We start from the raw sequence: 27,923 nt of genomic DNA on the forward strand, positions 1-27,923 counted from the left end.
AAATTAATCATAATTATTTTCAAGCCTGTATCTAATAACTCTAATATCTGGATCTCCTATGTCTTTCAAATGTTTTTTCCTTAGTTTTTGGTTATTTGCACGTAGTTCTTCTGTTTAATTAACTTAACATGTTTAAATGTTTCACTGAAATGTTTAAGGTTTATCATTTTTATGAAATGGTTAATAAATGACATGTAATTAAGTTACATGTTTAATTAAATTACATAATTACAACAAAAAGTACAACGGGCATATACGGGTTTAAGAACAGACACCACGAAGCCCGGATGAGCACAAGACTCAGCTGTTGGGAGCAGAAGATGATCCCAGCAGCAAGGGTTGGGCGGACGACAGGCACTGGTTAGACTGCTTTGGACAGGGACGGAACGTGCCAGTGAGCATGCTGAGTGAGCTAAGCGGGCGCTGGGTCAGAGGCCTTGGGGAGTCTGTGAGTCTGGGAGAGCAGCTGCAGAAGAGCTGGAGACATTGCTGACGTTAGCATGATCATTTTCATCACCAATGTCGGGGATGTCTGGAAAAATTAGGGAGGAACTCAGATCTGACTCCTGCCCTCCTAATCCAGGCCCTGTACAGAGCTGGGGCTCTTCTAAAGAGCTCCGGGCAATAGTAAGTAAGCTGTGGTGCGTCCACGTTTCGGAACGGCCAGCAGGAGAATGTGATGGGTGAGCGATGGGTACACACAGCAACCTGGCCGCGTCTCGGGGGCGCCATGCTGAGTCAGATGAAAGGAACCAGTCGCAAAAGGATGCAAACTGTGGAAGTCACTTCTAGAACGTTCTGTTCAAGGCAAAGCCATAGCATAATGATGGAGAGCAGAGCCACGGTGGCCAGGCTGTTACAGGTGGGGCAGGGGTGTGACCACGCCGGGAGGGCACAAGCAAGTTTTTTGAGGGTTAGAACTGTTCTGTGTCCCAATTTGGGTGGTAGTTATTCAGATCTCTGTGTTCAAATTCATAGAACTGTATTCTGAAAACAACCAAATGTACCGTAAGTTAGTTTTTTTTTTTTTTTTTTTTTAACAATTTACTTAAAACTAAAATCTTAAGTAAGAAAAGAGCATCTTGGAGCACATCACCATGTCCAGACCCTTCGGCTGGCCTGGCCGCACCTGCTGCCCGCCTGGCTCTCTGGTCTGCAGAGCCCGTGCGCCCAGGCCTCGTCCTCCACCTGGGCCGACGTCACTCACTGGCTTTTCTCTTCCTTGTGTTAGATTGGAGCTGGAGGGAGCATCACTGGGCTGAAGTTTAACCCTCTTGATACCAACCAGTTTTTCACCTCCTCAATGGAGGGAACAACTAGGCTGCAAGACTTTAAAGGCAACACTGTCCGAGTTTTTGCCAGCTCAGACACCTGCAAGTGAGTAGCCTCACTAGGAGGGTAAGGGCATCTGGGCTCTCGGCGTAGTTCTGATGAGAGCACCCAGGTCTCGTGTGTGTTCCCCACGCCTGGCACAGGGGAGACCTGCAGGGGGGAAGCCACATTCCACCCTTCCCGCTGAGACTTTCCATAGTTGCTCTTGCTGCTTTCCGGGTGTGTTACTGCTTCAGTGAGGGGTTCTAGAACCTCCGCTCTTCCCAGCAAGGGAAGGGCTTTGGCTCTTCTGTAAAGCATTCCTGTATTAGACTAGATCTTGATTCTCACTAGTTCACATGGCAATGGCCGGGAAGCCACTTAAAGGTTGGAGCAGGAAATAAGAATTTAAGATTTCATTCCTGTCATGTCACTGGGGTGTAATGATGCAACCAGTTCCTTGAAGGAAGCTGAAAGGGATACAGTCATGTCCACAGAGCCCAGGGGATGCCCCAAGAGCAAGTGACTAGAGAAATGACAAAATGCTTGTCACTTGGATTCCTAGCAGAGACATGACTCTTACTGTTCTCTAAAGAGTCCAGGGTGTGTGTGAGGGGGTCTAATGGCACTGGCCACTATCCTGGGTGGCCCCACACAGGTCAGGGCAGAGACGGGTAGACTCTGCTCCACATGATTCTTCCACGAGAAACCCTCCCTCTGAAAGACATTTGTAGGTTTGTGGGCACTGTAGCAAGGATTTGAGTGTTTGAGAGAAAAGAATATGAACCTGAGCTCTCCTGGCCAGGTTTTAGGATCCCTGAAGCAATCCCAACCCAATGCCTTCATCCTCAAGTAGTCAGAGAGACGAAAGAGCAGGACAGAGCTCCGAGGTTGTGTGTGCTTTTTCTCCCTAAGTGCTCAGAAGGGGGCAGAAGTTCCTTTCTCACCAGCCCTGCGGAAGAGAGCTGGGCAGTGCGTTTGGTTTGTCATCTCCTTTGGCCCAAAGGGTAGAGAAGGGAGAAGCAATAAACAAGTCCTCCTCAGAACCCAGGGCTCTAGGGGGAGGCTAGCCTGGGGACTTGCCTTATGGCTCTGAGCTGTGGCTGCTTCAAGGACTCTTACTGGCTGAGTCACTGGACACATTTCGGAGCCCCGTCACCCCATCCCCTCTGATGGCTGGTAGACAAGTCTGAGGGCTCCTCTCTGGGAGTCTGTGGCGAGACCGTTATTCCTTCAACGAATCCTGGTGGGACAGCTGTGGTACATTAGACGCCAGAGCTACAACAGTGACAGAAGGGACCTTGCCTCTGTCCCCAGCAATCTTACAGCTCAGTTTCTCCCTCCAGCGTCTGGTTTTGCAGCCTGGATGTGTCTGCCAGAAGCAGAATGGTGGTCACGGGAGACAATGTGGGGCACGTGATCCTGCTGAACACGGACGGCAGGGAGGTGCGTTCTCTGGAGCCCAGGTCCTCCCGTTCTCTCCCTTACCCCCTGCCCCCATCCCTGGGCCTCCCTGCGCCCCATCTGAACCGAGCCCTTCTCTGCAGCTTTGGAATCTGAGAATGCACAAAAAGAAAGTGACCCACGTGGCCCTGAATCCATGCTGTGATTGGTTCCTGGCCACAGCCTCCGTAGACCAAACAGTGAAAATCTGGGACCTGCGCCAGGTTAGAGGGAAATCCAGCTTCCTCCACTCACTGCCGCATAGCCATCCTGTCAACGCAGGTGTGATATACCAGACTTCATCCTTCCTGCAGACTCTGCCTGTCCAACCGCTTCTGGGTTTTTTTTTTTTTTTTTCCCCTCGACGCTTAGGAGCTGCTAGGTTAAACCTCTACCCTGAGAACATCAGCCAAGTAGATGTCTTGGAAACTTTGAGTCTAGCTGCCTCCAACAGCTGCTAAGTTTCTAGAATTTAAAAAAAATTTTTTTTATTTTTTAGAGAGAGTACAAGCAGGGGAGGAGCAAAGGGAGAGGGGCAAGCAGACTCCCCACCGTGCGAGGGCTCTGAAATTACTAACCTGAGCCCAGGCGTCGGCAGCTTAACCCACTGAGCCACCCAGGTGCCCCAAGTTTCTAGAATGTTTTTGTTCACAGTCCAGAGTCACCTCTTCCCTTCCACCTCTGTCTAGAGTGGAGTGGGAGAGAGGGTACCCCTGCAGGAGAAGGTCTGTGACAGCCAGGATAACAAGGGCCTGGGGTTCCTTCATCTCCGGGGCTTTTCACTTGCCAGCTTGTTTCAGTCCTGATGGAGCCCAGCTCCTGACCACTGACCAGAAGAGTGAGCTCCGGGTTTACTCAGCCTCCCAGTGGGACTGCCCCCCGAGCCTGATCCCACACCCTCACCGCCACTTCCAGCACCTGACGCCCATCAAGGTAAGTGATGGAGGCAGGGAGCTGTGATCACGAGGATGGACCAGGTCTGCCCCAAGTAGGGAGAGGCCAGATCCAAAATCCCTAATCCCAGATCTCATCCTGCACCCACAGGAAGCTGCCTCCTCTCCCGGTGCTCTCTGCAACTTCTGTCCCCCTGCTGCAATCCCATTGTGCTGGGTTTTCTTTGTCTCCCATAAACTCTTTTCCTGGATTGTTCAGCTCAGCCCACCTCCCTGCTCTTTTGCCGTCACCTCCAGTTACCTGCGTGTGCTGCTGGCCCCCGAAGCTGACCTCAGCCCCCAAGGCTGACAGTCTTTAAGTCTTCGGATTCCTTCCTGCCCACACCCCAGGCAGCTTCAACTCTGGTGGTTCCTCTGCTCTCCTGGTTTCTGTTCTTTTTCTAACAATGCAGTCCCTCTCTAGACCTCCAGGTTTCATGCCTGGACTTCTTTTGTTAACATAGCATGGGGTGGGGTGGGAGGCACCAGCTTCAGGTAGGCCAGCAGCCCTGGTTAGAGACCTTGGGTAAGCTGCTTGACTTTTGGATCTTGGTTTCCTCCTCTCTAAAAAGTGAGTATCAGTATCTGATGGACAGGGTTGTTGGGAGAATCCATATGCTTACAGCACATGTCTAGTGCCTGGGAAGTACAACGTCAGCAGCGATCATTTGATATTAAAGTGTCTCCCCATACCTCAGCTCAAATCCAAGCTCTTAAGAACAAGCGTTCTTCACTGGCTGGTTCTTTCTGATCCATGTGTCACCTCCCACTTTGTATCCAGCCGGGACAATTTCCAGCTTCCCAAGTGGGACTTGTGACTTATTTCCAAGCCATGGCATGTGCCACTCTGTCCTTCCTGCTAACCATGGCTTTCCGCCTCCAACGCTTCCTTGTGATTTCTTTTTTTTTTTTTTTTTAAGATTTTATTTATTTGTCAGAGAGAGAGAGAGAGAGAGAGAGAGTGAGCACTGGCAGACGGAGGCGGAGGGAGAAGCAGGCTCCCTGCCGAGCAAGGAGCCCGATGCGGGACTCGATCCCAGGACGCTGGGATCATGACCTGAGCCGAAGGCAGTCGCCCAACCAACTGAGCCACCCAGGCGTCCCTTCCTTGTGATTTCTTAAGAAAACCCCATCTGATTCTGTCATTCTGACTAACTGCCGGATTTGTTTTGAGTAGAGTCAGCTGGGGAACATAGGTTTCCTTCCCTTTCTTGGCCACTAGCCATTTTCTGCTCAACTCTTCCATCATTTGTGTTGATGCAGGAGGGACAGCGGTGGGATTCCTTCAGAACTTGTGTCCTACGTGGTGTTGGTTACCGGAGACTTTTTGCTTGGTTGGAGGCTTACATCTTTGGTTAACGTCTGGGTCAAGCTGATGTTAAAACATTTATTGGTTGGTATGATCTCAGGAAACAGGAAAGAGAGAGAAGGACTGAAGGTGTCCCAAGGTCCAGAGAGAGGCCAGCTTGAGTTAAGAATTTGGGAGGGTGGATGCACATGCACTTGAAAGCTGTTCTTGTAGTTTCGTGTGGGTCTTATCTCCATTATTAAATTGCTGGCAAGTGTATTAACAGTTGAGAGTGACAAAGAATACTTCTGATGCCCCTCTTGATCATACCCTGCATTTACTCTCATGACAACTCTCCATCTCCTAGGCAACCTGGCATCCTCGGTACAACCTCGTTGTCGTGGGCCGATACCCAGATCCTAATTTCAAAAGCTGTACCCCCCAAGAATTAAGGACAATCGATGTGTTTGATGGAAACTCAGGGAAGATGATGTTTCAGCTCTATGACCCAGAATCTTCTGGTATCATTTCGGTGAGGTTTGGGCCCTCAAATATTGAGGGGAGGACCCAGGGCTCCAACCTACCTTAACTGACCAAAAATGACCAGAAATTAATTCTCATGTGTCCTTCTCCTAACACCTCATCTCCTCCTGATGCTTATGCCCTTGTCTCCACAGCTCAATGAGTTCAATCCCATGGGGGACACGTTGGCCTCTGTGATGGGTGAGTGAAGCAGGTTGTATCTCAGATTGGCCAAGCCCTACCCTGCTCCCCCAAGTTGAGTGCAGGCCCCTCTCAGCTTAACCAGCCACCCCAGTAAAGACTTCCAGGAGACAACAGACTCTTTGGCCTAGGCCCTCCATGCCTCATGCTTTGACTTGGTCATGACAATGCCTGGCTGTTGTCCAGTTTCCTGGTATTTCCCGACCAAGTCCTAGGTGCCCTGAGCTAGCCCCAAGTTCTCAGAGATGGATCATGGAAGGTGCAAGTCAGACTGGTCTCACTCCTCCTAGGTTATCACATTCTCATTTGGAGCCAGGAGGAAGCTGGGATGCGGACATGAGACCCATTAATGAAGGTGTGGACCAAGCCAGAGCTTGGAGCCACCTGAGAACACATCCTGTGTGAAGAGGCGGCTGTGTGTTAAAGGGCCAAAGGTATCCAAGTCTTAGGGTTGGAGCAGGGACACTGTGGCATGGGATGCTGTGGGACTGGGACACTGGCATGTTAACTGCTTTGGACTTAGCTCCAGAAACTTCTCCGGGGTTGGTACCCCAGGTGCTCCAAGGGTCTCTGCTATATCCAGCCTGGAGCCAAGCTTCTCCTGGGGCCAAGGGACTTCTCTGTTCTTTGACGTGCAGTGACAGAGGGATCAGGTAGTGGTCCTCGGTTTGTGCTCATGATTGGCGTGGCTAATAAAACCATACCCAACTGAGCTTCTGAGTGGATCTTCCAGCACTGACCTGGCCGAAGCGCTCCCTGGGGCCCCCAAAGGAAGAAAAGGCACAGAAACCGCACTAAGAGTCTAGAACTTTCATTCTCCGGAAGTCACCTTAGCCCTGTTCTGGGCCACAGTCACAAGCTGGCCAGCTCACAACCTGCATGGGCCTCTGGTCCGTGGAGACCCCAGCCTCGCTGAGAGGGATAGTAGTGTCAGGTCTGTGCCGCAACTCATGCCCCCTCCCTCTTCCTCTCCCCCTCCCCAGCACCAACACCCTCCTGCCCTGCTCCAGCTGCAGGCTGACAAGATGCCTGAAGCATTATGTCTGACTCTGTAACAGACATAATGGCTTCAGGGGGACAAAGGAAAACTTGGCTGGCTGGCCTCTGGGCGATCCGGTTCCTTAGTGGCCAGTGTCCATACCCCCGATGTTGTGCAGTTTTTCCCACTACAGTAAGCACTGAGAGGCAAGACTGTGTCCTCTGAGCCATTTGCCGAAGAGTCCAGGCTGGAAGAGAGAGCAAGGCTGGGTTTGGGGGGTGGGGCGTGAGGCAGAACAAGCACTAACTCCTTCAGTTTTTCAATCCCGGGTCCTGAGTGAAGCTCGACTACTTGTCTACACTTCTGGTCCTTAGGAAGCATGGTGGAGGCAAATCTTGTCTGGAGAAAGCCGAAGTCCAACACAGTACTTGGTGAACAGGGAGGCACGTGAATGCTGAGTGACAGGTGCCAAGGGCCAAGCCGAGTCCCACTTGTTCATCTAGGTTGGGGTCATCAGAGAGAGGCCAACCCAGGGTCTCCCGTCCACGGGTTGGGGAGCAGCAACAGTCAGGAGCAAGGGCCCAGCCCCCCTCCCCTAGGAGGCAGAGGGAAGGGGGCTGAGTGGTTGTCAGGCATGATCTTCCCCATCTGCGACGTGGCGGTAGCCAGGAGGCTGGGCCTGTATCCGGAACAAGACGGTGAGGAGCAGCACGATGAGGAGGAAGAGGATGGAGCCACAGACAGCCAAGGCCACGATCACCTCTGGGCGGGGGAGGGGAAGAGAAAGTGCTTATCAGTGTTCGTCAGACAAAAACCCGACTGACTACCAGACACCACGTGCTCTTACAATGGGACATACCAGGTTAGTGACAAGTGCTATAAAGAAAAACAAAGCAAAGAGAAAAGGATGGAAAGGTAGTAGGTCAGTCATGGAAGGGCTCGCTGAGGAAGTGACAATTTGACCAGAGACCTGGACTCACGGAGACACTTGCATCTGAGAGAAAGGGTCTGAGGACAAGGGTGGAAGGGGTGGGTAGACGGAAAGCAAGTACAAAAGGCACTGATGTGGGAATACATTTGGCACCTTCTAGGATCAGCTGCGAAATAAGTATCACTACAGCAGAGTAAGTGAGGAACAAACAGATCAGAGCAGAGAATCAGACCAGAAGCCCCTGGAAGGCCATGGGGAAGGACCTGGATTTTGTTCTCAATGTCATAGGAGGCCACTGGAAGATTCTGAGAAGAGTAGTGATATGAACTGGTTTTTTATATGTGTGTGTGTGTGTGTGTGTGTGTGTGTGTGTGTGTGTGTGTATACATATATATATATATATTTGTGAGTGTGTGTCTATGTGTGTGTATACATATATATATATATATTTGTGAGTGTGTGTCTATGATTTTATTTGACAGGGAAAAGAGGAGAGAGGCAGGGAGAGGGAGAAGCAGACTCCCCACTGAGCAGAGAGCCCAATGTGGGGCTCATGGGATCATGACTTGAGCCGATGGCAGATGCTTAACTGACTGAGCCACCCAGTTGCCCCAAGAGGATTTTTTTTTTTTAATATTTTATTTATTTATTTGACAGACAGAAATCACAAGTAGGCAGAGAGACAGGGGGAAGCAGGCTCCCCACCAGAGCAGAGAGCCTGATGCGGGGCTCGATCCCAGGACTCTGAGACCATGACCTGAGCCGAAGGCAGAGGCCCAACCCAATGAGCCACCCAGGCGCCCCAAGAGGATGAATTTTAAAGGTCAAGCTGATAAGATCTAGCAGATCCTGCTAGTGACCCGGATGTGGGGTCTGAGAAAGATGGTATTCAAGAGGACTCACAGGGTCACCCTATGTAAGGAGGTAACGAATGTGGCATTCGCGAAGATGCGCGAACCTGGAGGAAGAGTGGATGTGGGGGTAAGAGTGTCTGGTGTCAGACACTGGTCTGCAGCTTGTCTGGTGTCGGCAGCTTGGAGAGACCTCAAGTCAGCAGCTGGATATGTGAGTCTGTAGCTCAGAGGAAAGGTCATGAATCTGAATCATAAAAGGATGGAACTCTGCACGGAGGTAGTATGTGAAGCCAGGAGGTTGGGTGGGATCACCTTGGGCGTGGGCACAGATTGGGGAAGGCCAAGATGAGACCTGGGCCATCCATTGTTCTGTGGGGAGAAAAAGCCAGTAAGGAAGCCACCTACAAGTCAGAAGAAAGCCAGAGAAGCCGAGGAAGTGTCTCAAGAAGAACAGTCGATTATATCATGCCCCTAAGAGATGAGAGAAGCTGAGAACTGATCAGGTTTTGATAAGAGGAGGCCATTGGTCCTTTACAAAAGTGGCTTCACTGCGGTAGAAGGTGACACACACTGTCTAGCGCCAGTCTGACAGGACAAGCACTGAGCAAACGGAACCAGAGTCTAGGCAAAGGATTCCACTTTCACAGGGAACAGAGACAGAGCACAGCTGCAGGAAGATGGGGCCCTCACGGGTCTTCGTTACACTTTCAAGATGGGACTGACCCAGGAAACAGGAAACACTGGGGCCCCACAAGTCCCTGTGGAAGTGACAAGAGATGGACCCGGAGCACCCGTGGGAGCTCGGCCTCTGGTAGTGGCTTATGCCAGCAAAGAAGCTGGAAGAACTGCTGGTGGGAGGACGAGCCCATGCTCTCCTGGACACCCTGTTTCCTCAGTGATATGAGAAGGGAGGGCATCGCCTGAGAATGAGGAGGGAGAGGGTGAGGAATGGTCTCGGGGTGGGGAAGTGAACTGTCTAGCGACAAGAGTCAGAGGATTGGAGGTACAGCAGCTCTTTGGGGACCTGTGGGAAGGAACTGAAACCTGTTCTGGGATGTTCCTCACAGAGGCAGGCAGCAGCTCACCTGTGTCCGCGGGCCCGCTTGCCAGCTGGCACTCCTGTTGCCAATCCTTGGGCACGACCGGCTCTGTGAGGTGCAGAAAGTCCTGCAGCGGGCAGCGGTGAGGGCAACCAGGCAGGACCAGAGGCCAGGGAGCCTTGTCACTCTCATTCCGGAAGTACATCTCCACTGAGAAATTCCTGAGGGTTGACAGGAGACGGAAGCTGCTCCGCAGGCCGGTACCCGAGCCCTGGGGCCGCCCACAGCCACCACACAAGTACCCTTCCAGAGGGCAGACTGGTGGCTGCACTCACCCGTTATCTTCCTGGTACAGTTCAAATATGTGGCAGGAGGCGTAGGGGGCCTGTTCCCCATTGTAGACGTCCAGTGCCATCTGCAGCGCGACCAGCGTGGTATCATGCTGTAAGACAGCGGAGCTCCCCTTCAGCACTGCTCCCCCAGCCCCACCCCCAGGTGCTGGAGAGAGAGGAAATCCAGCTCCTTGCTTGACGACCGCACCCTGGGGACTACGGGAGCTCACCGCGGAGTAAACCAGCAGCTTAGGGAGCTGGGAGGAGGTTGCCATCAGGGTCAGGTTCTTCCGTATCTGAGCCAGCAGGACTCCTGAAGGAGAAGAGTCCCCAGTGTCAGTGGCACCGGCTTCCTCGTCTTCTGACCAGACCTATGTGTGGCCCTTCACCCTCTACTATCCTGGGTCTGATCACCGGGGCATAGGAATCACGCAGAAAACTCTCTAGCACCTCTGTTGTCTAAGAGCTTTCGCATTTACAGAGGGAAGCAAGATAAAACAAGATACCGGTATTTCAACACAGACAGAGAGAGACCTGCCAATTTGTAAAGGAGCTGCAAGGCCCTGCCGGCGTCTGGACAATTACTCCCGGTTGGAGCAAATATAAACCTAAGCTTGCTTCAGGACGCACAAGATGGTGGCCGCACATGGGCGCCTGGCCTTGGGTGGGCTCGGGCAAGTGTGACAGCCAGCCCTCCCTTGGGGGCTCGGATCAGGAAACTGGCATGTGTATTACTCTCAGCCTTCTGGTCAAAGTGGCCCCTGGTGGTTCTCTGGAGGGGACAGAGGGTCTTCTGACACGGGTGACACTTAAGAATGTGAATGCTAGAAAAGAAGCACACAAACTCGACAGTGGCCTTTCTACAGGGACAAAGAAGCTAAGCATTCAGAAGACTGGGGAGACTTTGGGGGCTAACAGGAGGTCTGGTTTCGAAGGAGCAGAGAGCACTACAGCTGGAGAAGGAAGCGTGGGAGAAAGCCTCCAGAGCAGATTTTTAATGCAGTAGGATCCTGAGGAGGGGAGTGACGCGCTGCCCGCCACTCACCCCCCTGAAGCCGGGCCTTCTCTGCCTGCTCGTAGATCCCGAAGAGGAAGCGGAAGCTGAAGTCCTTTAGTCGGCTTAGACGCTGCATGGTTCGGGGTGAGGCCCAGGGCGGCAGGACCAGCCCGTGTGTTTGCTGTGTATCGCAGCGGGCAGGTTAGCTTCCCAGGCCTAGGCCAGAGCCTCTCCGGGGACAGCTCTCCTCCCCAGCGGGAAGGTGCCTGTGTGTGTGTGAGGGAGGGAGAGGAGATGAGACATGAAGCTGAGGGACTGGAACCAGGACACATGGCGGACAGGACGCAGGAAAGGAAGCTCAGGCACGGAAAGCGTGACTCAGCAGAATGGAGCCGGGCACCATGAGAGTTCTGGGTGGAGAGGCCAAGAACTGCTGACACAGAATAAACCATTTCCCACTCTGAGGTTCTTTTTCACCCATAAGGGAAATTCCTTGGTTTCACAAGAAGCGGCTTGCCTGGACCTTCCCTGTGGGAATGGTATCCAGGCATGGTAGGCTACTTGTCCTGGTCACCTGGGCCTGCGGAGGTTTGAGGGAAGAAAGGCCATACCTGGGACCCTAAGTGGGCTCACCTCACAGAAGAGTGTGTCATAGACATTCCAGACAGTCTCCAGTGTCACGTCTGTAAGCCCAGTCTCGTTGGCCACCATATCCAGAAATTGCTATGAAAAATGGATCAAGGGGATCAGTACTGCCCTGGGGGAAAGGGCCAGTGTGGTGACCTCCGCCTGAGCCCCACTCACTGCATTCTGAACACTCTCATTCTGATACTCTGGTGTCTGTCGGGTCTCGTTCTGCAGCTGCTCGTAGCGGGGACATGGGCCCAACGGGAACTTCAGCAGCTGTAGACCGAAGTGGGGGGCATGGAACAGAGGCAGAGAAGGAGTTGGGGATCACAGCCAGGCTCACGGCCAGAGTCATCCCTCTCACCACCTCCAGGGAAGGGCTGGCCAGTCTTACCCTATCCTCAGCGATGGGCACAGTGTGGACGGGGATAGGTTGCCAAGAGATATTTGGGTTGAAACGCTGCATCCCATTGGGAGGGAAGAGTCCAGCCAGGTTGGCCTCGGCACTCATGAGAGTGCGGTCAAAGTCTGTGCTTCGCACATAAACCTGCAATGACAACACCAGTCTCACCTATGGGGGTGGGGTGAGAGCTTTGGCCCCTCAGAGGGGCCGTGGCGGGAGAACCTGTCCTTGATGGTTACCCAGCAAATGGTGGCTGTCTCTGACCTTCCTTGTCCCTCTTCCCAGCAAAGGTCCAAACACTCAGCTAGGGGCTGGCTGTCCCCAGTCTGTGAAGAACTCCTGTGGAAATGGCTCTAGCTCAAATGCCCTCCCAGTCCCAAGTGCTTAGTCACTAAGGCTGTCAGTTCTGTCTGTCGGTCCGGTTTCCTAGTGATGCCTATCTCCCTATCAACATCACAGTCCTTGAAGGCAGAAACTGTCTCCAAAGACATACACCCCTTTATGAAGTGGCTTAGAGATCAGGGAGAGGAAATAAGGAACAGAGATAATTCCTTGTGCAAAGGGAGTAGGATGCAGTAGGGCAGGGTCTTCAGTGGGGCAGGGCAAGACCAGGACAGAGCTGCCCCTCAAGGGAACAATAACATCGAGATGCCCGTGGCCAACAGTGGTAACCAGAGGAACAGCCAACCCCCTCCCTGGGGTGGAGGGCCTCAAGGAGCTGGAACACTGGCCGGTCTTCCCTGACATGCCTTCTCTACACGTGATCCCTGCTCTTTATCTCTTGGCCCTGGGTGGTTTATCATGTCACCCTCACTACAGTCTAAGCTCTGGGAAGACGGATATCCTATCTGTGTGCTGCACCATTAATGCAGAGTGCTAGCACAGCACTCTGCCCTTAGTAGGTACTTGAGAAGCATCTTGGATGGGAAATCCAGGTTATTTCACAGAATCAGAAAAGATTTCGCTAGGCCCTTAACCCTGAGCTTGGATGCTTGATCTATTTTGGCCCTTTCCGAGTCAAAGAGGGGCAACTTGGCCTCTGGGACTGTGCTACACAGCTGAGATGCCTTGTCCTGTAGGTGTAACCGAAAATGCACGGAAGGAGGCCAGAGTGGCCCAGACTCCTTGAGGGGAGAGCATGAGAACAGCAGGTTCCCCTCCCCTTGTCCCTTGGGCTCCCAGCCTTACCTCTTGCCGGTGGTAAGAGGTGTTGAGAAAGCCTTGGTAGCGCTGCCGCAGAGCCTGGCCCAGCTCCCAGTGCTGTTGCATCCCTTCCTGCGGACAAATGCAAGGGCTGACAGGGAAGGGGCAGCTCACACATCCCACAGGGCTTAGGCAGTGTTGCTTTCCAAATCTACCCTGGCTGGAAGTAGGAGTGGGTCAATCTGATCACAGAAGTCATTTATTAAGTGGCCCATTGTGTATGGCACCTGTCCTGGGCACAGAGGAAAGTAAGGTTGAGAAATCTGGTCAAAGTCAGCAGCCACGTGGGAAATGACAATTCGGTGGGGCCCCCAAGATCTCTGGTCTGCTCTTGAGGTCACTCATGCTACAGCAAACCCGGAGTGTGGCCCTGGCCTTTGACCCACCTTGGTTAGCTGACCAAACCCCTGAGGCCACTCATCTTCCTGATAGGGGTCCTTGGGATATGTCTTCACTGGTGAACGGTCTCCATGTCGGTATAGCTGAGGAAAGAAAATAGTTTGCCTCCAGGTCAGAAGGTTCCACAATGGGGACACACGGCCCACCTTTGCCCTGCTGGGGAGGGAAGCCCTACTCCTTCTGTGAAGCCTTAATTCTGCCCACTGCAAAAGACCCCAGCTCGGAAGTCACTAACTTTGAACAGGTTCCAGAGATTCGAATTTGGCCAACACAACGCCAGGGGAGACTACAGGCAACGCCAAAGATATAGGTGAAAAAGGAAAAGATAAATGAAAGCAATGCAGGTGGTGGGAGAAATTGGGGGGAAATCACCAAAGGCTTAAGGGTGAGTCTCTTGACCGTTCGTTCTATCACATCCCTTTCCCAAGACAGACTCACCCAACCTATGCCCTGATACAGAACTACTTACACCCTGTCTGGCCCCCGAAAATAACTGGGGCTCCACTTCAATTCCAAACCGGGCCCCCAACCCTTCAGGCCCGGGGTCTCCTCCGAAACCCGATCATGAGCCTGGAGAGACCCCGACACCAGCCCAAGCCCCGCCCCTCCCTCTCACAGCGGGCCTGTGCCCTTCCAGCTCTCGGCGAGCCCTTGGGACATCCCATCTCTCATTACCAAGGTAACGAAGCGCAGACTCCGGGCCTGGGTGGGGGGCATCACTATCAGATTCACGCCAAGAAGGAGCTGGAGAAGAGCCGCCCCGCTCCACGCAAACTGTCTGCCCGCCATCACCGTTATAGACTATGCTGCAGAAAGAGGGTGGAACCCGCTGCGTGGCACCTCCAGCTGCCGCCCGGACGCACCCGTCAAGACACACGCCGGAAGTGCCTTCGCCGCCATCTTGCTAAAGGAGGGGCAGAGATGGTGGGAGAAGGAGGAATTTGGGAGGGAATGCATGTAGGAAGCCCGCGATGCGGCCGCGGCGGAGGAGCGTGGGAGTGTAGTGCAACCTCGCGCGGTAGAAGATGCTGAGGACCTCGTCTTGGTAAAGAGAACCCCGACCTCCGGTTGGCCCCCGCCACGAGACCGAATAACAAGGTGGCGCCAGCCGGACATCGGCTGGGAGAGCGAGCGCCCCCTCGGGCCGGGGTGCAACTAGGCCTGAGCTCAGAGCCAGAGCCGCTGCAGACTTCAGGCAAGGGTTGGAAGTACAGGGCACCCCGCTCCACGCCTCTACCTTCTGGTGGAATTTGAGCCTTGGCCCTGGCTCTTTGTCCCGGGGAGGCTCCCTCTGATGCAGGGCACAGCGTGTCAACAGTTCTTTGGACTCCCTATGCCCTTGAGGTTGGTCCCAGTGTAGCCTACAGCTCGTGCCTTTGAGCAAAGCTCCAGGAGACCTCTCACTTTCCGTTACAGTTTTTGCTTCCTCCAAAACGAGTGGGTTGCACAGTATGTTCAGACTTTGAAAAACCAAAGCAGTGAATCCACAGGGGAGGAATTTCAGACCAATGGGGAGGTAGATATTATAGGGATAAGGGGAAGGAGCATAACATAAAGTGCGAGTAAGTGGAGTTTCCGCAGAATCAGGGACCCTCCAGGCATCGGCCATTAGGATCCGGGTGCAGCCAGTTTGGCTTCATGGCTTGGTGACTGAGCTGGGCGTGACTCACAGCTCCAGAATCACTAGACCCTTGGGGTGCTTTGATCAGATCTGCCCCCGGAAGTAAAATGACTAAAGATGGTTGGAAAAATAAAACCTGATCAGAACTATATGGGAGAAAGCAGGGTCATAATTTTGCCCTAGGACTTTGGATCCAATTACTTATGTATACCTTACAGAGTTATTATGGAGGAGTGAATAGAAATTGAGAACTGAAGTATGGGTAGTCAAATAGTTGTTAATCTTACTTAGTCACAAGGACCTTTCTGAATCAGATGAAAATTTACCACCCCCACCCCACCTTCTGGAAAAATGTCCACACACACAAATGGAATTTTGCATATAATCTCTAGGGTTCATGAAAAATGTCAGTAGTTTCCATAAGTCAGCATCTCTGAATCCCCAATCTAACCTACTGCCCTTACTTAAAAGGATAAGGAAACAAAATCAGAGAGAAGAGCTTGTCCAAGGTCACAGAGTTTAGGAGAACGGATTAAAACTCAAGTTTTCTGATTCCCAATTAGTCTTGAAAATGGACTGCTTCTTGCAGGCCACTCAAACTGCATTGCTAAACCATACTGAGTAGCCCCCAGATACTTTCAATAGAGATTTCTGACGAAACCTTTTCACATTGGTGGGGTTGAATGGCGGCACAGCTAATGGGCAAAATTCTGCATATTAGTGGGCATTCTTGAATGTTTCTTCTAATATATCCCTTACTCTTCTTGCAATGTAGCCAGACCTTTATGAATTCAGAATGTAAATAAATCTTGGGCTCACTAAATTTTGGCGAGTAGAACAAATTCATCTTTTGCTTTTCTTCCCACTTGCTAAAGTATGTCTGTATCCTTTGTGCCTGCAAGTATCCTATGTAGGAGGGATTGATGGAGCAGATATTTCATTTCTGTAGGGAAAAGAAATCCAGGAGGGGTGAAGTACATGGTGGAATCAAGAGCTAAGCCCTGGTTTCTTGACCCCCAGCTGCTGCATATTTTCTACCAGATGATTCTATGGTCTCCATGCCTTGGTTCCTAACTATAGATACAAAAAACTAGGCATGTAGATAGATAGATAGATAGATAGATACAGGGGCCTACCCCAGACCAAATAAATTAGAATCTCTGAAAATGAGACCAGGTTTGGAAGCCACTGTTCCACCCTGTGTTGTCAGAAGCAAACCTAAATCCAGGTGAGTTAACTATTTAGGTGAGGCAGGTGAGGCAGTTTTGTGTAATGGAGCGAGGTGTTTTGTGTTTGTTTGATGATGAGCTTGAGCTTTTGAGTCTGTTATACCTGTGTTCAGATTTGATATTGGCCCACTTGTTAGTGACTGTCTCCTAGGGTTATATACGAGGATAAATAAAATAACACATGTAAAGATAAACGTATGTAGTAATAGATGTTACTTTTTTCCTTTTCACCTGGTATATCATCTCTGAACTTATAGGCTTGAGAAGCAGAAATTCCTGCGTTCTTCTCTGTCTTGTGATTGGAGGTTGGGCAGAGGTTGTTTAAGTGCCCTGCAAGATGACCCCCACACTGCATCTTTCCAGAATGGTGAAGGAGGGAGCAAGAACCCGTTTCCCCAGTCTGTCCCTCCGGACCATACCTTGTGCCCTGCCACATGGGAATTCACGTACTTTAAGGGGAATTTTCAAGTTTCATGTATGACTGTGAACTGGTGAATGCTCCTCTTTTTTACGTTCAAGGTTCCCCTTGCTGCAAGGAAAAGCCTCTGGTTCTAGGTTCTAGGTTCTAGGGGTTCACAAATAGGACCTGGAAGATCCCCAGAGGTTCTAGGATCCCCCAGGAGCCAAAGAAACCTAGGAAAGGCCCCACAGCACTGGGAGGCTTTGTGCCTAACACCTGTGAGCTGGTGGGACCATTCTGTGGGGGTGGGTCTGGCAGAGTGAGACATGTGACCCCAGCTGCTGATCATCTGACTACTTGCTCTGTTTGGGAGAGAAGTCCCAGCAGTTGGCCTGCAGAAACTCTGTGGAGATAGTGCCAGCAGGTTTTGTCTCCCATTTTCCTCGCCCTTTCCCTTTTCATGGGGTGGGGGGCAGGGGGAGGCGGCGCTCCTGAACCCCTGTAACCTTGAAGGGTTGGCTCTGGCAGTAAAGGGCTGCTGATGCTTCCTCCTTCTCCACTTGAGACAAAGCGAACTGATTCCTGCCTTGGAGGAAGATGGCGCCCTGTTCGTTGAGCAACTGGTGCTGACCTGGGTCAAGAGGGCTCCAGGTGGGGCTCGCGTGTGGTCACAGGGTCCTGGGCCGACTGAGGTGTCAGGAGAGGGAGCTAAGGATCAGGAGTGGATGCGAGAGGTGTTTTCCAGCCCCCAGAAGATAGGTCATCAAGGCCGAGAGCACGTGCCGTCCCACGTTCCTTATAACCAGGTACTGCGGTGGCATCTCTGGCTGCACTTCTGGGGGTGTGGGAAGGTGGAGGAGGGAACTGGTTGGATGGTGTGGGTGCTGGGACAGGATGGCTGCAGTTTCCCAGGGGTTGGAGTCCCTGGTGTCTACTTTCCCAGGACAGCTGGGGCCTTGTGAAAATCGGGAAAGGAACACATGCAAGAGGAATGGAGAGCCTTGTGCTCGTGACTCAGAGATGCTCAGACAAGGCTGGTGGCCTTAGGAGGGGATGACCTTGTGAAAAGACGGAACAAGAGCTAAAACTGGAGGCAGAACTTTGAGATGGGGGGTGTCGGAGGGGCTTTTCTGAAATGCGAAAGTGAATACATGGGCAGATTTTGCAACACCAGGCAGCCTGCTGTCTTCTCAAGTCTCTGCTCTCCCACCCCCGCCTACTCGCCCACCCCACCCTGTGCTTCCTCCCATGTCTCACCACGCTCCTTCCCTGTTTCTGCTTTCCCTGTCCTTCTCCTGTCCTGTTCCTCCACACCCTCTGTCCACTCTTTCCCTTTTTCATCTCTTCCCTGGTGCCCTGTTCATCTGTTTCAGTCCCTCTGGCTGCCTGCCCTGGCCCTCTGTCCTTCTGTCCTTTAATGTGGGGCCCATGGGAACTGGAGTTCACAGCAAAACAGGAAGAGCCTGGGAGCAGGAAACTGGGAGCAGGGCAGCGGGTGAACAACCAGCAGTAACCTCAGCTCCTGGCCTCCCACATCTGGACTGAAGCATCCCCTGTCTCTCCCGCTGCAGCCCACCAGCCCTCGCTTCTTCCGTCTCAGTGCTCCACTGGCCACTGGACTCCGTGGGGTCCAGACAAGAGTATTCCTGGACTCTGACACAGGAGAAAGGAAGAGCACAGGGACTAGAGCAAGGACATCTGGATTCTGACCCCAGCTTGGTCACTGTGTGTGGTCTTGGCAGGGGCTTTGCCATGAGCTCAGGGCTCTCTGTGAAATGGTGCTCCTGTTACTTGCCCTCCCTCCTTCCTGGGAGCCCAAAAGAACCGAAAGAGATAGTGAGGGGTTTGTGTGTGGAAACAAGCACTGGAAGGTTAACAGTGCGCAGATTCGAGGCGATGGGAAGACCTGTAGATGAAAGGATCGAGGGGGAAGGAGAACTGCTGCTCTTTCTTGAACACCTACTGTGTCCCACCCCTTGAGCTGTGTGATACGTTGTGTACCTCTCATGACAACCGTATGTGGCAAACACCATTATTCTTACCATCCCTATTTTAAAGGTAGGGAAACAGGTTCAGAGATATGATGTAACTCATTTAATTAAGATCACAGTTAGAAAGAGGCAGAGGCAAAGCCAGGCCCAGAGCTCAGGTGCTGAAAGCTCAGGTGTAGAAGAGGATCATATTATTTTTTTTTGTTCACCTGTTCATTTAACAATCAGGAACGTAGTTCCTGTTCTGTTGCCTGCTTTGTGCGAGGCCCTGTTCCATGGGTGACAGGGGAGATAAAATCAATAAAACATGGTGTCTCCTCTCGGATGGATCTCACGTTCCAGGCTGCAGGGCAGGATGGCTATGGCTGTAGTCTCAGTAGATGCTGGATAGAACCTACCATCACTTCAGATGAACGATTCCCAGATGTGCATACCGTCCCAGGTCCATCCTGGGCTGGCACCTGGGTTACCTGCCGTCTCTGCCTCCACCCCCATCCCAGCCCTGCCATTGCTCCTCTCTCTCTGGGTCTCTTCACATCTTGGTGGCCCCCTGCAGGGTACCGCCACTCGGAGACTCCCTGGAAGGATGAGCACCGGTCTCTCCACCCCTGGAGTTATTATACTAATTTGGCTGAGGCCTGGGGCTAGTAGGGAGAGCTTTTGGCCCTTCCCAGAGGCAGGGGAGGAGGAGGGAGGCTGGGAAAGCAGGCTGAGGCTCAGTGTTGCAATTCCAGGCAGTGCCGGGACCTTTGCTCTACGAGGTGACTCTGGAGGCTGCCGGGATTGGGGTAGGGGGTGCCTGGGAGGCAGCCCTTCTGTAAGAGCGGCTAAGAGCCACTGGGGTGAGGAGAGGAAGGGGAGAGATGTGGAACTGGGCAGGTCTACAGAGAAATGGGACTGTCGTGGTTGGGGGCGGCGGGGGCAGGGGTGAGGCTGGACTGAGGGGGCGGGCGGTCGCGCTGGGGAGGAGTCAACATGGTGGGGAAGCTGCCCTGTGGGTGTGGGGGATGGCGGCTAGGGCTCTAGTCAGTCGTCTCCGGTCTGCCTAGCAGGAAGGAGAAGTGGCCCGACCCCTTGGCAGTCCCTCCCCTCAGCCTTTCCCCACATTACTTCCCCGGGGCTCCGGTCCCTCACTTGCTCAGCTCCGGCTCCCAGTGCAAGATCTCAGACAGGAGATTGCACCGCCCTCCCCTCCCAGCAAGGGGGCTCCAGAGACTGCCCCAGCCGGGAAGTCTGGTGGCCTGGGGATTCGGTGGGTCTGCTCCTCAGCACTGGCCTGGGGCTCTTTGTGTGAGTCTGGGAGGGAGCGCGTAGGGTCTACGCGGGTACCCTGGTATGGGTCTACAGGGTACCCTGTAGATCTTAGGGGTCTCTGGGGAGAAGTGAAGGATGATGATGGTGATGGCAGCCCAGGAAGCAAGAGGATTCTATTTGGGTCCAGAATAACTCCTGAGGGGTTCTGGGGGAGGGGATCCTGGCTGTGAAATGGAGCAACTCCTGGAGGTAGGAGGTTTGTGCTGGGACGCTGGAAAGTGACAGCAGTGAAGTTATCTAACAAGCAGTGAGTCTTACTGGGTGAGTGAGCCTCAATCCCATGCCCTAGTCCTGGCCAACTTTGGCTGTCCTCAGTGCTGGAGGAAGGGGAAGGGGCTCTGACAGAAGCTGGGCAGATGTGCCCAGACACTCTGTGATGGCCTGGAGGTGTCCCTCGGGGAGAAAAGGTGGCAAGGTGGGCACCTTAGCCAACAGCTCAGACTTTGGAGTCAGACCAGAGTTGGAATCTTGGCTCTACACCGTTGCCTAACTGTGTGGCTATAGGCAATTTACTTAATCTTTTTGAACCTCAGTTCCCTCGTCTATAAAATGGGTTTAAGAGTGAAGTCATGACATCATAGGCGTATCTAGAGGAAGGCATATAAATCTTTAGCACAGCCCGATATATACATACAGAGCAAGTAAGTGTTGGCGGGTATATGAGTACTCGTAGGATCAGGAGGAGAAGGTTGATGAGGCCAGAGAGGGCCCCAGTTCTGAAGACAGTAACCTCGGTCATTCCTGCAGGACAGCCGCCTTGGTAATGTCCAGGGCTCCAGGAAGAGATGTCCCTGTGGCTGGAGGCCCCCGTGCCTGATGCTTCTCCTGGTAAGCGTCTTCACTCCAGCCCTCTCCTCTGAGCTCAGATCCCAGATCCTCTCCTCCCTCGGGAATCAGCCTCCTTCAGTACTTGCCTTCAGCTGTCCCCTGGAGAGCAGTCCAGAGTGGTTCTCGGTATTGCTTGCCTCCTTCTGCCCAGACTACCTCTGTGCTGGGTCTGGTGCTGGTCCTTCTCAAGGTGGGCTTGCCGCTGGGGAGAGCTGGCTTGTCTGGTGCCTACCAGCACTGGCTTTGATTCTGTCTGACCTCTGAAGTGGATGCATGTCAGCCCTTCAAGGGGACAAAGGTTAACATCCTCATCTAAGGTACTGAGGTGCAGGGGATTACAAGAGACTAGCCCTAGAGCCCACATAAACCCCAGGGTCCTGAAGCCTGAGCCAACATTTTGCTGCCCTCTAGGGGTAGAGAGAAATGAGCAGTTTCCCAGAAGGACACTAAGGAAGTGGATGGGAGGGACCTGAGACCCCCTTGTGCCTCTTTTTTGGGGCTCAGACTCTGCAGCGGAGCTGTGGGAGCCAGATGCACAAGATGCCAGCAGCCAGGCGCTGGGAGGCAACACCTGTATCCTCAGGGAGGAAGCCAGCACTCCCCAGTCCGGTGGGGGCTCTCTGGGGGCAGGGCTGGAGGCAGCAGAGCCTGCAGTCCTGCTCCCTGGGGTGGATACCCCTCCAGAGTCTACAGGTGAGGAGCTGTTGGATTTGGAGGAGGAAGGGGCCCCCTGGATCTGGGAGGGGTACCATAGGGCTGTTTACCTTGTGAGACCATGGTTAAGTCCAAAGGCTTTGGATTCTACTAGACCTGAATGATCTGAATGTGAATTTTGTCTCTGCCTTGGGTCTTCCTGAGCCTCAGTTTCCTTATCTGTAAGATGGAAATAATAATAGTACGTATCTGTTACATTTGGGAGGATCAGTGCATGTAAAGGGCTCAGGCAGTACCTAGGACAGAATAGCACTTGGCACATGAGAGCTACTTTGTCATAACAGACTAGACAGCATGCACCGAAGGGGATGAAGTTCACTGAGTGCTCAGCGCAGTGGCCAACTGGGCACCAGGGGCTTTCTTCTTGGAGAGGAACATGAAGTCTCTCCTCTTTCCAGAGCTCCGTCCACAAAAGCGGAAAAAGGGGCCAGCCCCCAAAATGCTGGGGAACGAGCTGTGCAGTGTGTGTGGGGACAAGGCGTCCGGTTTCCACTACAACGTGCTGAGCTGTGAGGGCTGCAAGGGGTTCTTCCGCCGCAGTGTCATCAAGGGGGCGCGCTATGTCTGCCACAGTGGGGGCCACTGCCCCATGGACACCTACATGCGTCGCAAATGTCAGGAGTGTCGTCTTCGAAAATGCCGCCAGGCTGGCATGCGGGAGGAGTGTGAGTGTCTGGGGACAGGAGTCGGGGGGGAGGATGACGGGAAAGGGCTGCCGGGGTGTGAGAGTAGACAGGCAGCTGAGCCTACAGGGTCTTCCTACGTGGTCCCTAAGTATGAGTTAAAATCTCGTCCTTGACTTTACCCAGTGCTCTCTGCTTTTCTAGAGCCTCAAACTACCCCTCTGTCCCATCCTTGTTTCTTGTGTCCCCCTCTTCTCCCCTCGTCATGTCCAACCCTGTCCTTAGGTGTCTTGTCAGAAGAGCAGATCCGCCTGAAGAAACTGAAGCGGCTAGAGGAGGAGCAGGCTCAGGCCACGTCCATGCCCCCAAGGGTGTCCTCACCCCCGCAAGTCCTGCCCCAGCTCAGCCCCGAGCAGCGGGGCATGATTGAGAAGCTGGTGGCTGCCCAGCAGCAGTGTAACAGACGCTCTTTTTCTGACCGGCTTCGAGTCACGGTAACCGAGGGAACCGGGGAGAGGTGGCCGTGCCCAGAGCACCCACCGGCTTCTTGATCGCTGACTCAGTGTAGTTCGTTTTCTCCATCCTCGCCCTGCTGGGTAGCCTTGGCCCATGGCACCAGATCCCCAGAGCCGGGAGGCCCGTCAGCAGCGTTTTGCCCACTTCACCGAGCTGGCCATCGTCTCCGTGCAGGAGATCGTTGATTTTGCCAAACAGCTGCCTGGCTTCCTGCAGCTCAGCCGGGAGGACCAGATCGCCCTGCTGAAGACCTCTGCGATCGAGGTGGCTGGCAAGGCCGAGGGGAGAAGGGAGAAGCAGGGCGGGACTGTCTCCCACACTTCCAGACAGCCAGGTGGGGAGCGAAGGGGCCCCATGCCAAGACCAGCCTTCTGAGTCCCTGTTTGAGGTCTGCTACTTGCGTGCAGGTGATGCTTCTGGAGACATCTCGGAGGTACAACCCTGGGAGTGAGAGTATCACCTTCCTCAAGGATTTCAGTTATAACCGGGAAGACTTTGCCAAAGCAGGTAAGAACTGAGGTCAGAAAAGGATTGGGTTGGATGGAAAGACACTTTCTGTCACTGGGCTCATAGTGACTACAGAGACACAGGCCCAGGGTTTGGGGTTGCTGTATGCGGAAGGATCCATTTGTTTTTCCAAGACAGAAAGTTGGAGTGGTAATAGGCCTCTCTCAGCTGCTACAAAGAGACATCTGACCTCTGTTGCATTTGGCCAGTGGTTTTCAGTGTTTCAGGGAGCCCGAGGGGGTTGGGGCTCCTCTAAGTGTCCCCTTAGAGGAGGAACAGAGAGGTACAAGACGACCTTCAACCTCTCTATAGCCAAACAAGAAACCCCACTTAATGCTGTGCTTCTACATAATGTTTTGCTTGAAGAAACAATATCACAGCGAGGGAAAAAGCTCGAAAACTGCTGCAATGAGCCTTTTAGTAATTAGTGATGAACTTGGTTGTGCTCTTTAAGGATCGTGTGGACTGTTCCCCCTGCCCGCCACTCTTCTTCAGTTGCTTTTTCCAAAAAGCTAAAATACATGTTGGAACATGGCAATTTTAGGGCAGTTTTAGGATAAGAGTAACTACTCCCATCCTCGTGCTGTACCCTGGAGTGTTTTCTCCAAGAATTAGTGCACACACAGTGCTGCTCTTTGCTACTTGCTAGGGGGCTAAGCGGTATTGGCTTCCTCATATTCAGTTGCCGGTAACGTTTGTGTTATGGGAGTGGGGGTAGAAAAGCTTGGGAGGCTGAGAGGGTTTGGGAGGGACTAGAACTTCGACTTAACAGGAGACTGAGGAGTTGAGCACCTGAGGGCATGGGCCTGTGAACTAGGGCTGAAGCAGTGACTTCATTCTCGGAGTTAGTAGGTTCTGGTTTCCAGGGCAGAACTCATAGTCTTCTCCGGTTTCTGGTGACAGAGCAGCTCACGTGCCTCTTGTTCCAGCACAGGCCCGCCCATGAGCTTTCTAGGAAGGCCTCCCTTAAACCCTAGCTCTGTGGCCATCAGTTGCCCCAGGTGCTGCTGGCGTATGTAGGCACCTGATGGGGCAATTTGATGACTTTCTCAAGCTTTCAAAGCCAAGCCCAGCTCCCTTTATCTGCCTGGTCCCCAAATGCTTATTATCCCCATTCTTCCAAAGCATGGCCACTGCCTCCTTCCTAGAACCCTCTTTTCTTTTCTTTCTTCCTTTTTTTTTTTTTAAGATTTTATCTATTTATTTGGCAGACAAAGATCACAAGTAGGCAGAGAGGCAGGCAGAGAGAGAGAGAGAAAGGTGGAAGCAGTCTCCCTGCTAAGCAGAGAGCCCGATGCAGGGCTTGGTTCCAGGACTCTGGGATCATGATCTGAGCAAAAGGCATAGGCTTTAACCCACTGAGCCACCAAGGTCCTCCAGCACCCTGCTTTCTGAACGCTTCGCTCTTCCCCTGCCTGGGCGTTCCTTCAGCACTTGCAGACTCGTGCTGTCTGAATCGGCACCTAGTTATCGATACGTTGACGTGAGCAGTTTTGAGGCTGTCCTGTTTGCCTCTCATTTCCTTCTGTCAGCGAGGTCTTGGGGAGGAGGGGCAGGGGCGATCTTTTGTCAGGTCTCCGTCCGTCTCTGCGTCCACTGCTGTGTGTGCACGGGGTGGGCAGCTCAGGATGCAGACCGAGAGCAGCGGAGGCCCGTGCTCAGTGACCAGGAGTGGAGCTGGCAGGGTGCACGGCCCAGCTCCAGAACCTCCTCATCCTCTCTGTTCGAAGGGGCTGTTCAGCACATTTTGAGGCTCAACAACCCTCCAAGAAAGGCTTTATAAAATGGCTCTTGTCCATTCAGTGTCTCAACTGTCTCAACACACACTTGATAAACATCAGGGGAGAAGTACAGGAAGTGACTAATCAGGGAGCATCGCCTGGAAAAGTTAGCAGAAGGCTGCTGAGAGACAGCAGACAGACAGACACGGGCGGGGTGGGACGAGGAGACTTAGTGATGGGAGAAGTGTTCTTTAGGTGTCATGTCTGTAGGTCACGGTTTGTTGAACTTCACTCTCCTCAGCAAGAAGACTGGTTCTATGTTTTGAGTTTATTCATTCATTCATTTATTTAACAAATACTTATATAGTAGTTACCATTCTAAGGACCCAATGAGGTACTATTATTATCCCCATTTTACAGACGGAAAAACCAAGGCTCAGGGAACTTAAATAACTTACCCCAGGTCACACAGCCTAATAAATGGTCGAGCCGGGGCTCGGACCCAGGCAGTGTGATGCCACAGCCCCTGCCCTCGACCACGTTGCGGTCTTCCTGCTGGGACATGAAACATGAAATGTATCTCTGGTATTCAAATAAGTAAGGCCAGTTGCCAGTGATAAAGCTTTCTTTGTAAACAGAAAGAAGCTTTGCCTCTATTTCTAGAGAATTCCAGTGACAGCAGTATTATCATTGAATCCAGCACCTCCTGTGTGCCAAGCACAACCCTACATGTTTTGCCTGCTTTATGGTTTCACCATCACAGCAGTCTTATACGTTCAGATAGGATTCCCAGGTCACAGAGGAGGCTTAGAAAGTTAAGAAACTTGCCTAATGTTACCCAGCAGAGCCCCGGGAGACTTCTTAGTGATTTCCTAACAGTTCCCTTAAGTTGAGGAGCTGGAAGAGAGAAGGAAGTTCCTGCTGCCTTTGCCATGTGCCCCCGCCTCCCTTCTTCCTCCCCAGGGCTGCAGGTGGAGTTCATCAACCCCATCTTCGAGTTCTCCAGAGCCATGAACGAACTGCAACTCAATGATGCCGAGTTTGCTTTGCTCATTGCCATCAGCATCTTTTCTGCAGGTGCGAGCAGGGGCAGGCGGGAAAAGGAGCAAGAGATTTGCACCAAGCAGAGCTGCAGGCCCCATAGGGCAGGAATTGTGGGAGTGGAAGCCCTTGCTGTGCTACTTTGGGAGAGGCTGGGTGGGGTATGTCCCTATTTGGGGGGTTGTGATTTGGGGTATAAAACTAAGACCCTGGCCAGACCTGCTCCTCAACTCTGTTGGTGACCTATAGACCGGCCCAACGTGCAGGACCAGCTCCAGGTAGAGAGGCTGCAACACACATATGTGGAGGCCCTGCATGCCTACGTCTCCATCCACCATCCCCATGTGAGTCTCCCCTCCCCTCTTCTCCTCTTCCCCAGAGGCTCATCCCCTGACACACCTACTTTCCCTTCGAGAATCCTTCCCTGACGACATCTTGCACAGACAATTTGCTGCCTCTTCCACAATTCCCCTACCCTTGCCCCCTTCCCTGGGGAGAGGCAGAAACTGTACTTTGTCCCCTCCTTCCCCCAGGACCGACTGATGTTCCCACGGATGCTAATGAAACTGGTGAGCCTCCGGACACTGAGCAGTGTCCATTCAGAGCAAGTGTTTGCACTGCGCCTGCAGGACAAAAAGCTTCCTCCGCTGCTCTCTGAGATCTGGGATGTGCACGAATGACTGCTCTTCCTCCCCCCCCCCACCCCCATATCTTCTGTTTTCTGGGCTGGAAGGCTGATGCGCCCGGCTGCTTCCTAGAGGGGAAGCAGACTGAGAAGGGCAAACATTCCTCAAAGCTGGGCAAAGGAGTTCCTCGAGTGACATTAAAGGAAAGTCAAAGGGTTGGGAGTTTGGCTGCTGGGCAGTGGAGGGTCCTGCTGAAACTGCTCCATCTGAAGCCTGTACTGCCTCAACCAAATGGATGGGCCTGGGGGCCGCTTTGCACAAGGTTCTCCCAGGCCCTGCCCGTCCTGCCTCCACCACTTCCTGTGTTCCCCACAGGGCCCCCAGAGAAATTCTCCGCCGTCACTCTGTGGCTTGGCCATAAATGCCTCGGGGATGCCTCACTGATAGGCCTGGCGCTCTTTGTACAGAAAGACCAAAAGGAAGATAGGATGAGCGAAACCATTTCTGGGTTGGGGGTGGGGGCCCGGCCGCAGAGGAGGAAACCGTCGGTTAAGATCTGCTTCCAGACGCAGAGGAGGGAGACAAGTCACAAGTGACAGCCTTGGCCGTGAGAGGGGACCTCCTCTTACTAGTCCCATGAGGGTGAATGAAATGCTGACGGTTAGATGCCCTTTTCGTTTCATGATCCAGGTGGGATCGGGTTGTCTTTCTGAGGAGGAGCTTGGGTGAATTTTCAGAACTAACACCCCAGCCATGTACCTGTCTTCACACGCGCCTCCATAATGCCTCGGGTTTTCCGTTGGTACCTTAAAAAATAAATAAATAAATAAAAATTAAAAATAAAAAAAAAAAAAAGGAGGGCACAACAGTCCGTGCTCTAGGGCCCCAGGTTCTATGGACTGGGGAGGCTGCCCCGTTGCCGTTCGGGCCTGTCAGAAGGGCTGGACTCCATTTCCCAGCGGGCACCGCGGCTCCGTTCACACCTCCCCCCCTTCGCACGGCGCGCTCCCGTGTAGGTGAGACGGCGGCCGCGCCTTCCGGCATCGGTCCCCCCCGCCGTCCCTGAATTGGTAGGCTCCACCTCCGGGGCAGCAGGCTTTGCAGCCCTGGCTGCTGGGCACTTCCAAACCGCTAGCGGGGGGAGGGAGGGTGAGACGTGGGGGACGCTCAGAGAGTCTTGGGAGCAGTGTTATCTTGAGAAGTCGCCTCTAGATTAATCCACATCTCGTCGAAATAGGCTCTATTACCATGTAAAATTAAAATCTCTTCGTGCAACCTAGACAAAATGTATTCCTTTGGGTCCTCCCCGTGGCGCGCTTGGCACTGGGCT

The 27,923-nt window shown here is 53.0% G+C and overlaps 3 protein-coding genes across 11 annotated transcripts in view; 2 read left to right on the plus strand and 1 right to left on the minus strand.

Moving 5' to 3' along the window:
- LOC132008234 (DNA damage-binding protein 2) overlaps positions 1-6,959 on the plus strand; it is a 21,659-nt gene extending 14,700 nt beyond the window's left edge. The window contains exons 5-11 of the mRNA XM_059386730.1: positions 1,232-1,377; positions 2,658-2,757; positions 2,859-3,036; positions 3,545-3,687; positions 5,342-5,506; positions 5,652-5,697; positions 5,988-6,959. Of these exons, the coding sequence (XP_059242713.1) occupies positions 1,232-1,377; positions 2,658-2,757; positions 2,859-3,036; positions 3,545-3,687; positions 5,342-5,506; positions 5,652-5,697; positions 5,988-6,037 (828 nt within the window). The 3' untranslated portion in view covers positions 6,038-6,959. The remainder of the gene's footprint in view (positions 1-1,231; positions 1,378-2,657; positions 2,758-2,858; positions 3,037-3,544; positions 3,688-5,341; positions 5,507-5,651; positions 5,698-5,987) is intronic.
- Positions 6,493-14,322, minus strand: LOC132008236 (lysosomal acid phosphatase). Its single transcript, XM_059386732.1, has 11 exons — positions 14,138-14,322; positions 13,450-13,545; positions 13,049-13,135; positions 11,852-12,004; positions 11,635-11,733; positions 11,464-11,553; positions 10,879-11,011; positions 10,064-10,146; positions 9,837-9,943; positions 9,547-9,722; positions 6,493-7,438 (listed from the first exon to the last, which is right to left on the minus strand). The coding sequence occupies exons 1-11, from the start codon at positions 14,249-14,251 to the stop codon at positions 7,305-7,307; spliced, it is 1,272 nt and encodes a 423-aa protein (XP_059242715.1). The 5' UTR covers positions 14,252-14,322; the 3' UTR covers positions 6,493-7,304.
- A 69-nt stretch (positions 14,323-14,391) lies between these two features.
- On the plus strand, positions 14,392-27,827 carry LOC132008231 (oxysterols receptor LXR-alpha). Of its 9 annotated transcripts, XM_059386719.1 has the most exons (11): positions 14,392-14,507; positions 17,278-17,518; positions 20,765-20,845; positions 21,350-21,538; positions 21,958-22,224; positions 22,468-22,676; positions 22,783-22,962; positions 23,106-23,205; positions 25,890-26,003; positions 26,217-26,311; positions 26,501-27,827. In XM_059386719.1, exons 3-11 carry the CDS (start codon positions 20,803-20,805, stop codon positions 26,645-26,647), a joined length of 1,344 nt encoding a protein of 447 aa, XP_059242702.1. In that variant the 5' UTR covers positions 14,392-14,507; positions 17,278-17,518; positions 20,765-20,802; the 3' UTR covers positions 26,648-27,827. The 9 variants fall into 9 exon arrangements, with proteins under 9 accessions (XP_059242702.1, XP_059242701.1, XP_059242705.1 ...); XM_059386718.1 differs by lacking the exon at positions 17,278-17,518; XM_059386722.1 differs by lacking the exons at positions 14,392-14,507; positions 17,278-17,518 and adding an exon at positions 14,535-14,806.
- Positions 27,828-27,923: the final 96 nt, after the last annotated feature.

Source organism: Mustela nigripes, unplaced genomic scaffold (assembly GCF_022355385.1).
Source record: "Mustela nigripes isolate SB6536 unplaced genomic scaffold, MUSNIG.SB6536 HiC_scaffold_76, whole genome shotgun sequence".
NCBI classification, from domain to species: Eukaryota; Metazoa; Chordata; class Mammalia; order Carnivora; family Mustelidae; genus Mustela; species Mustela nigripes.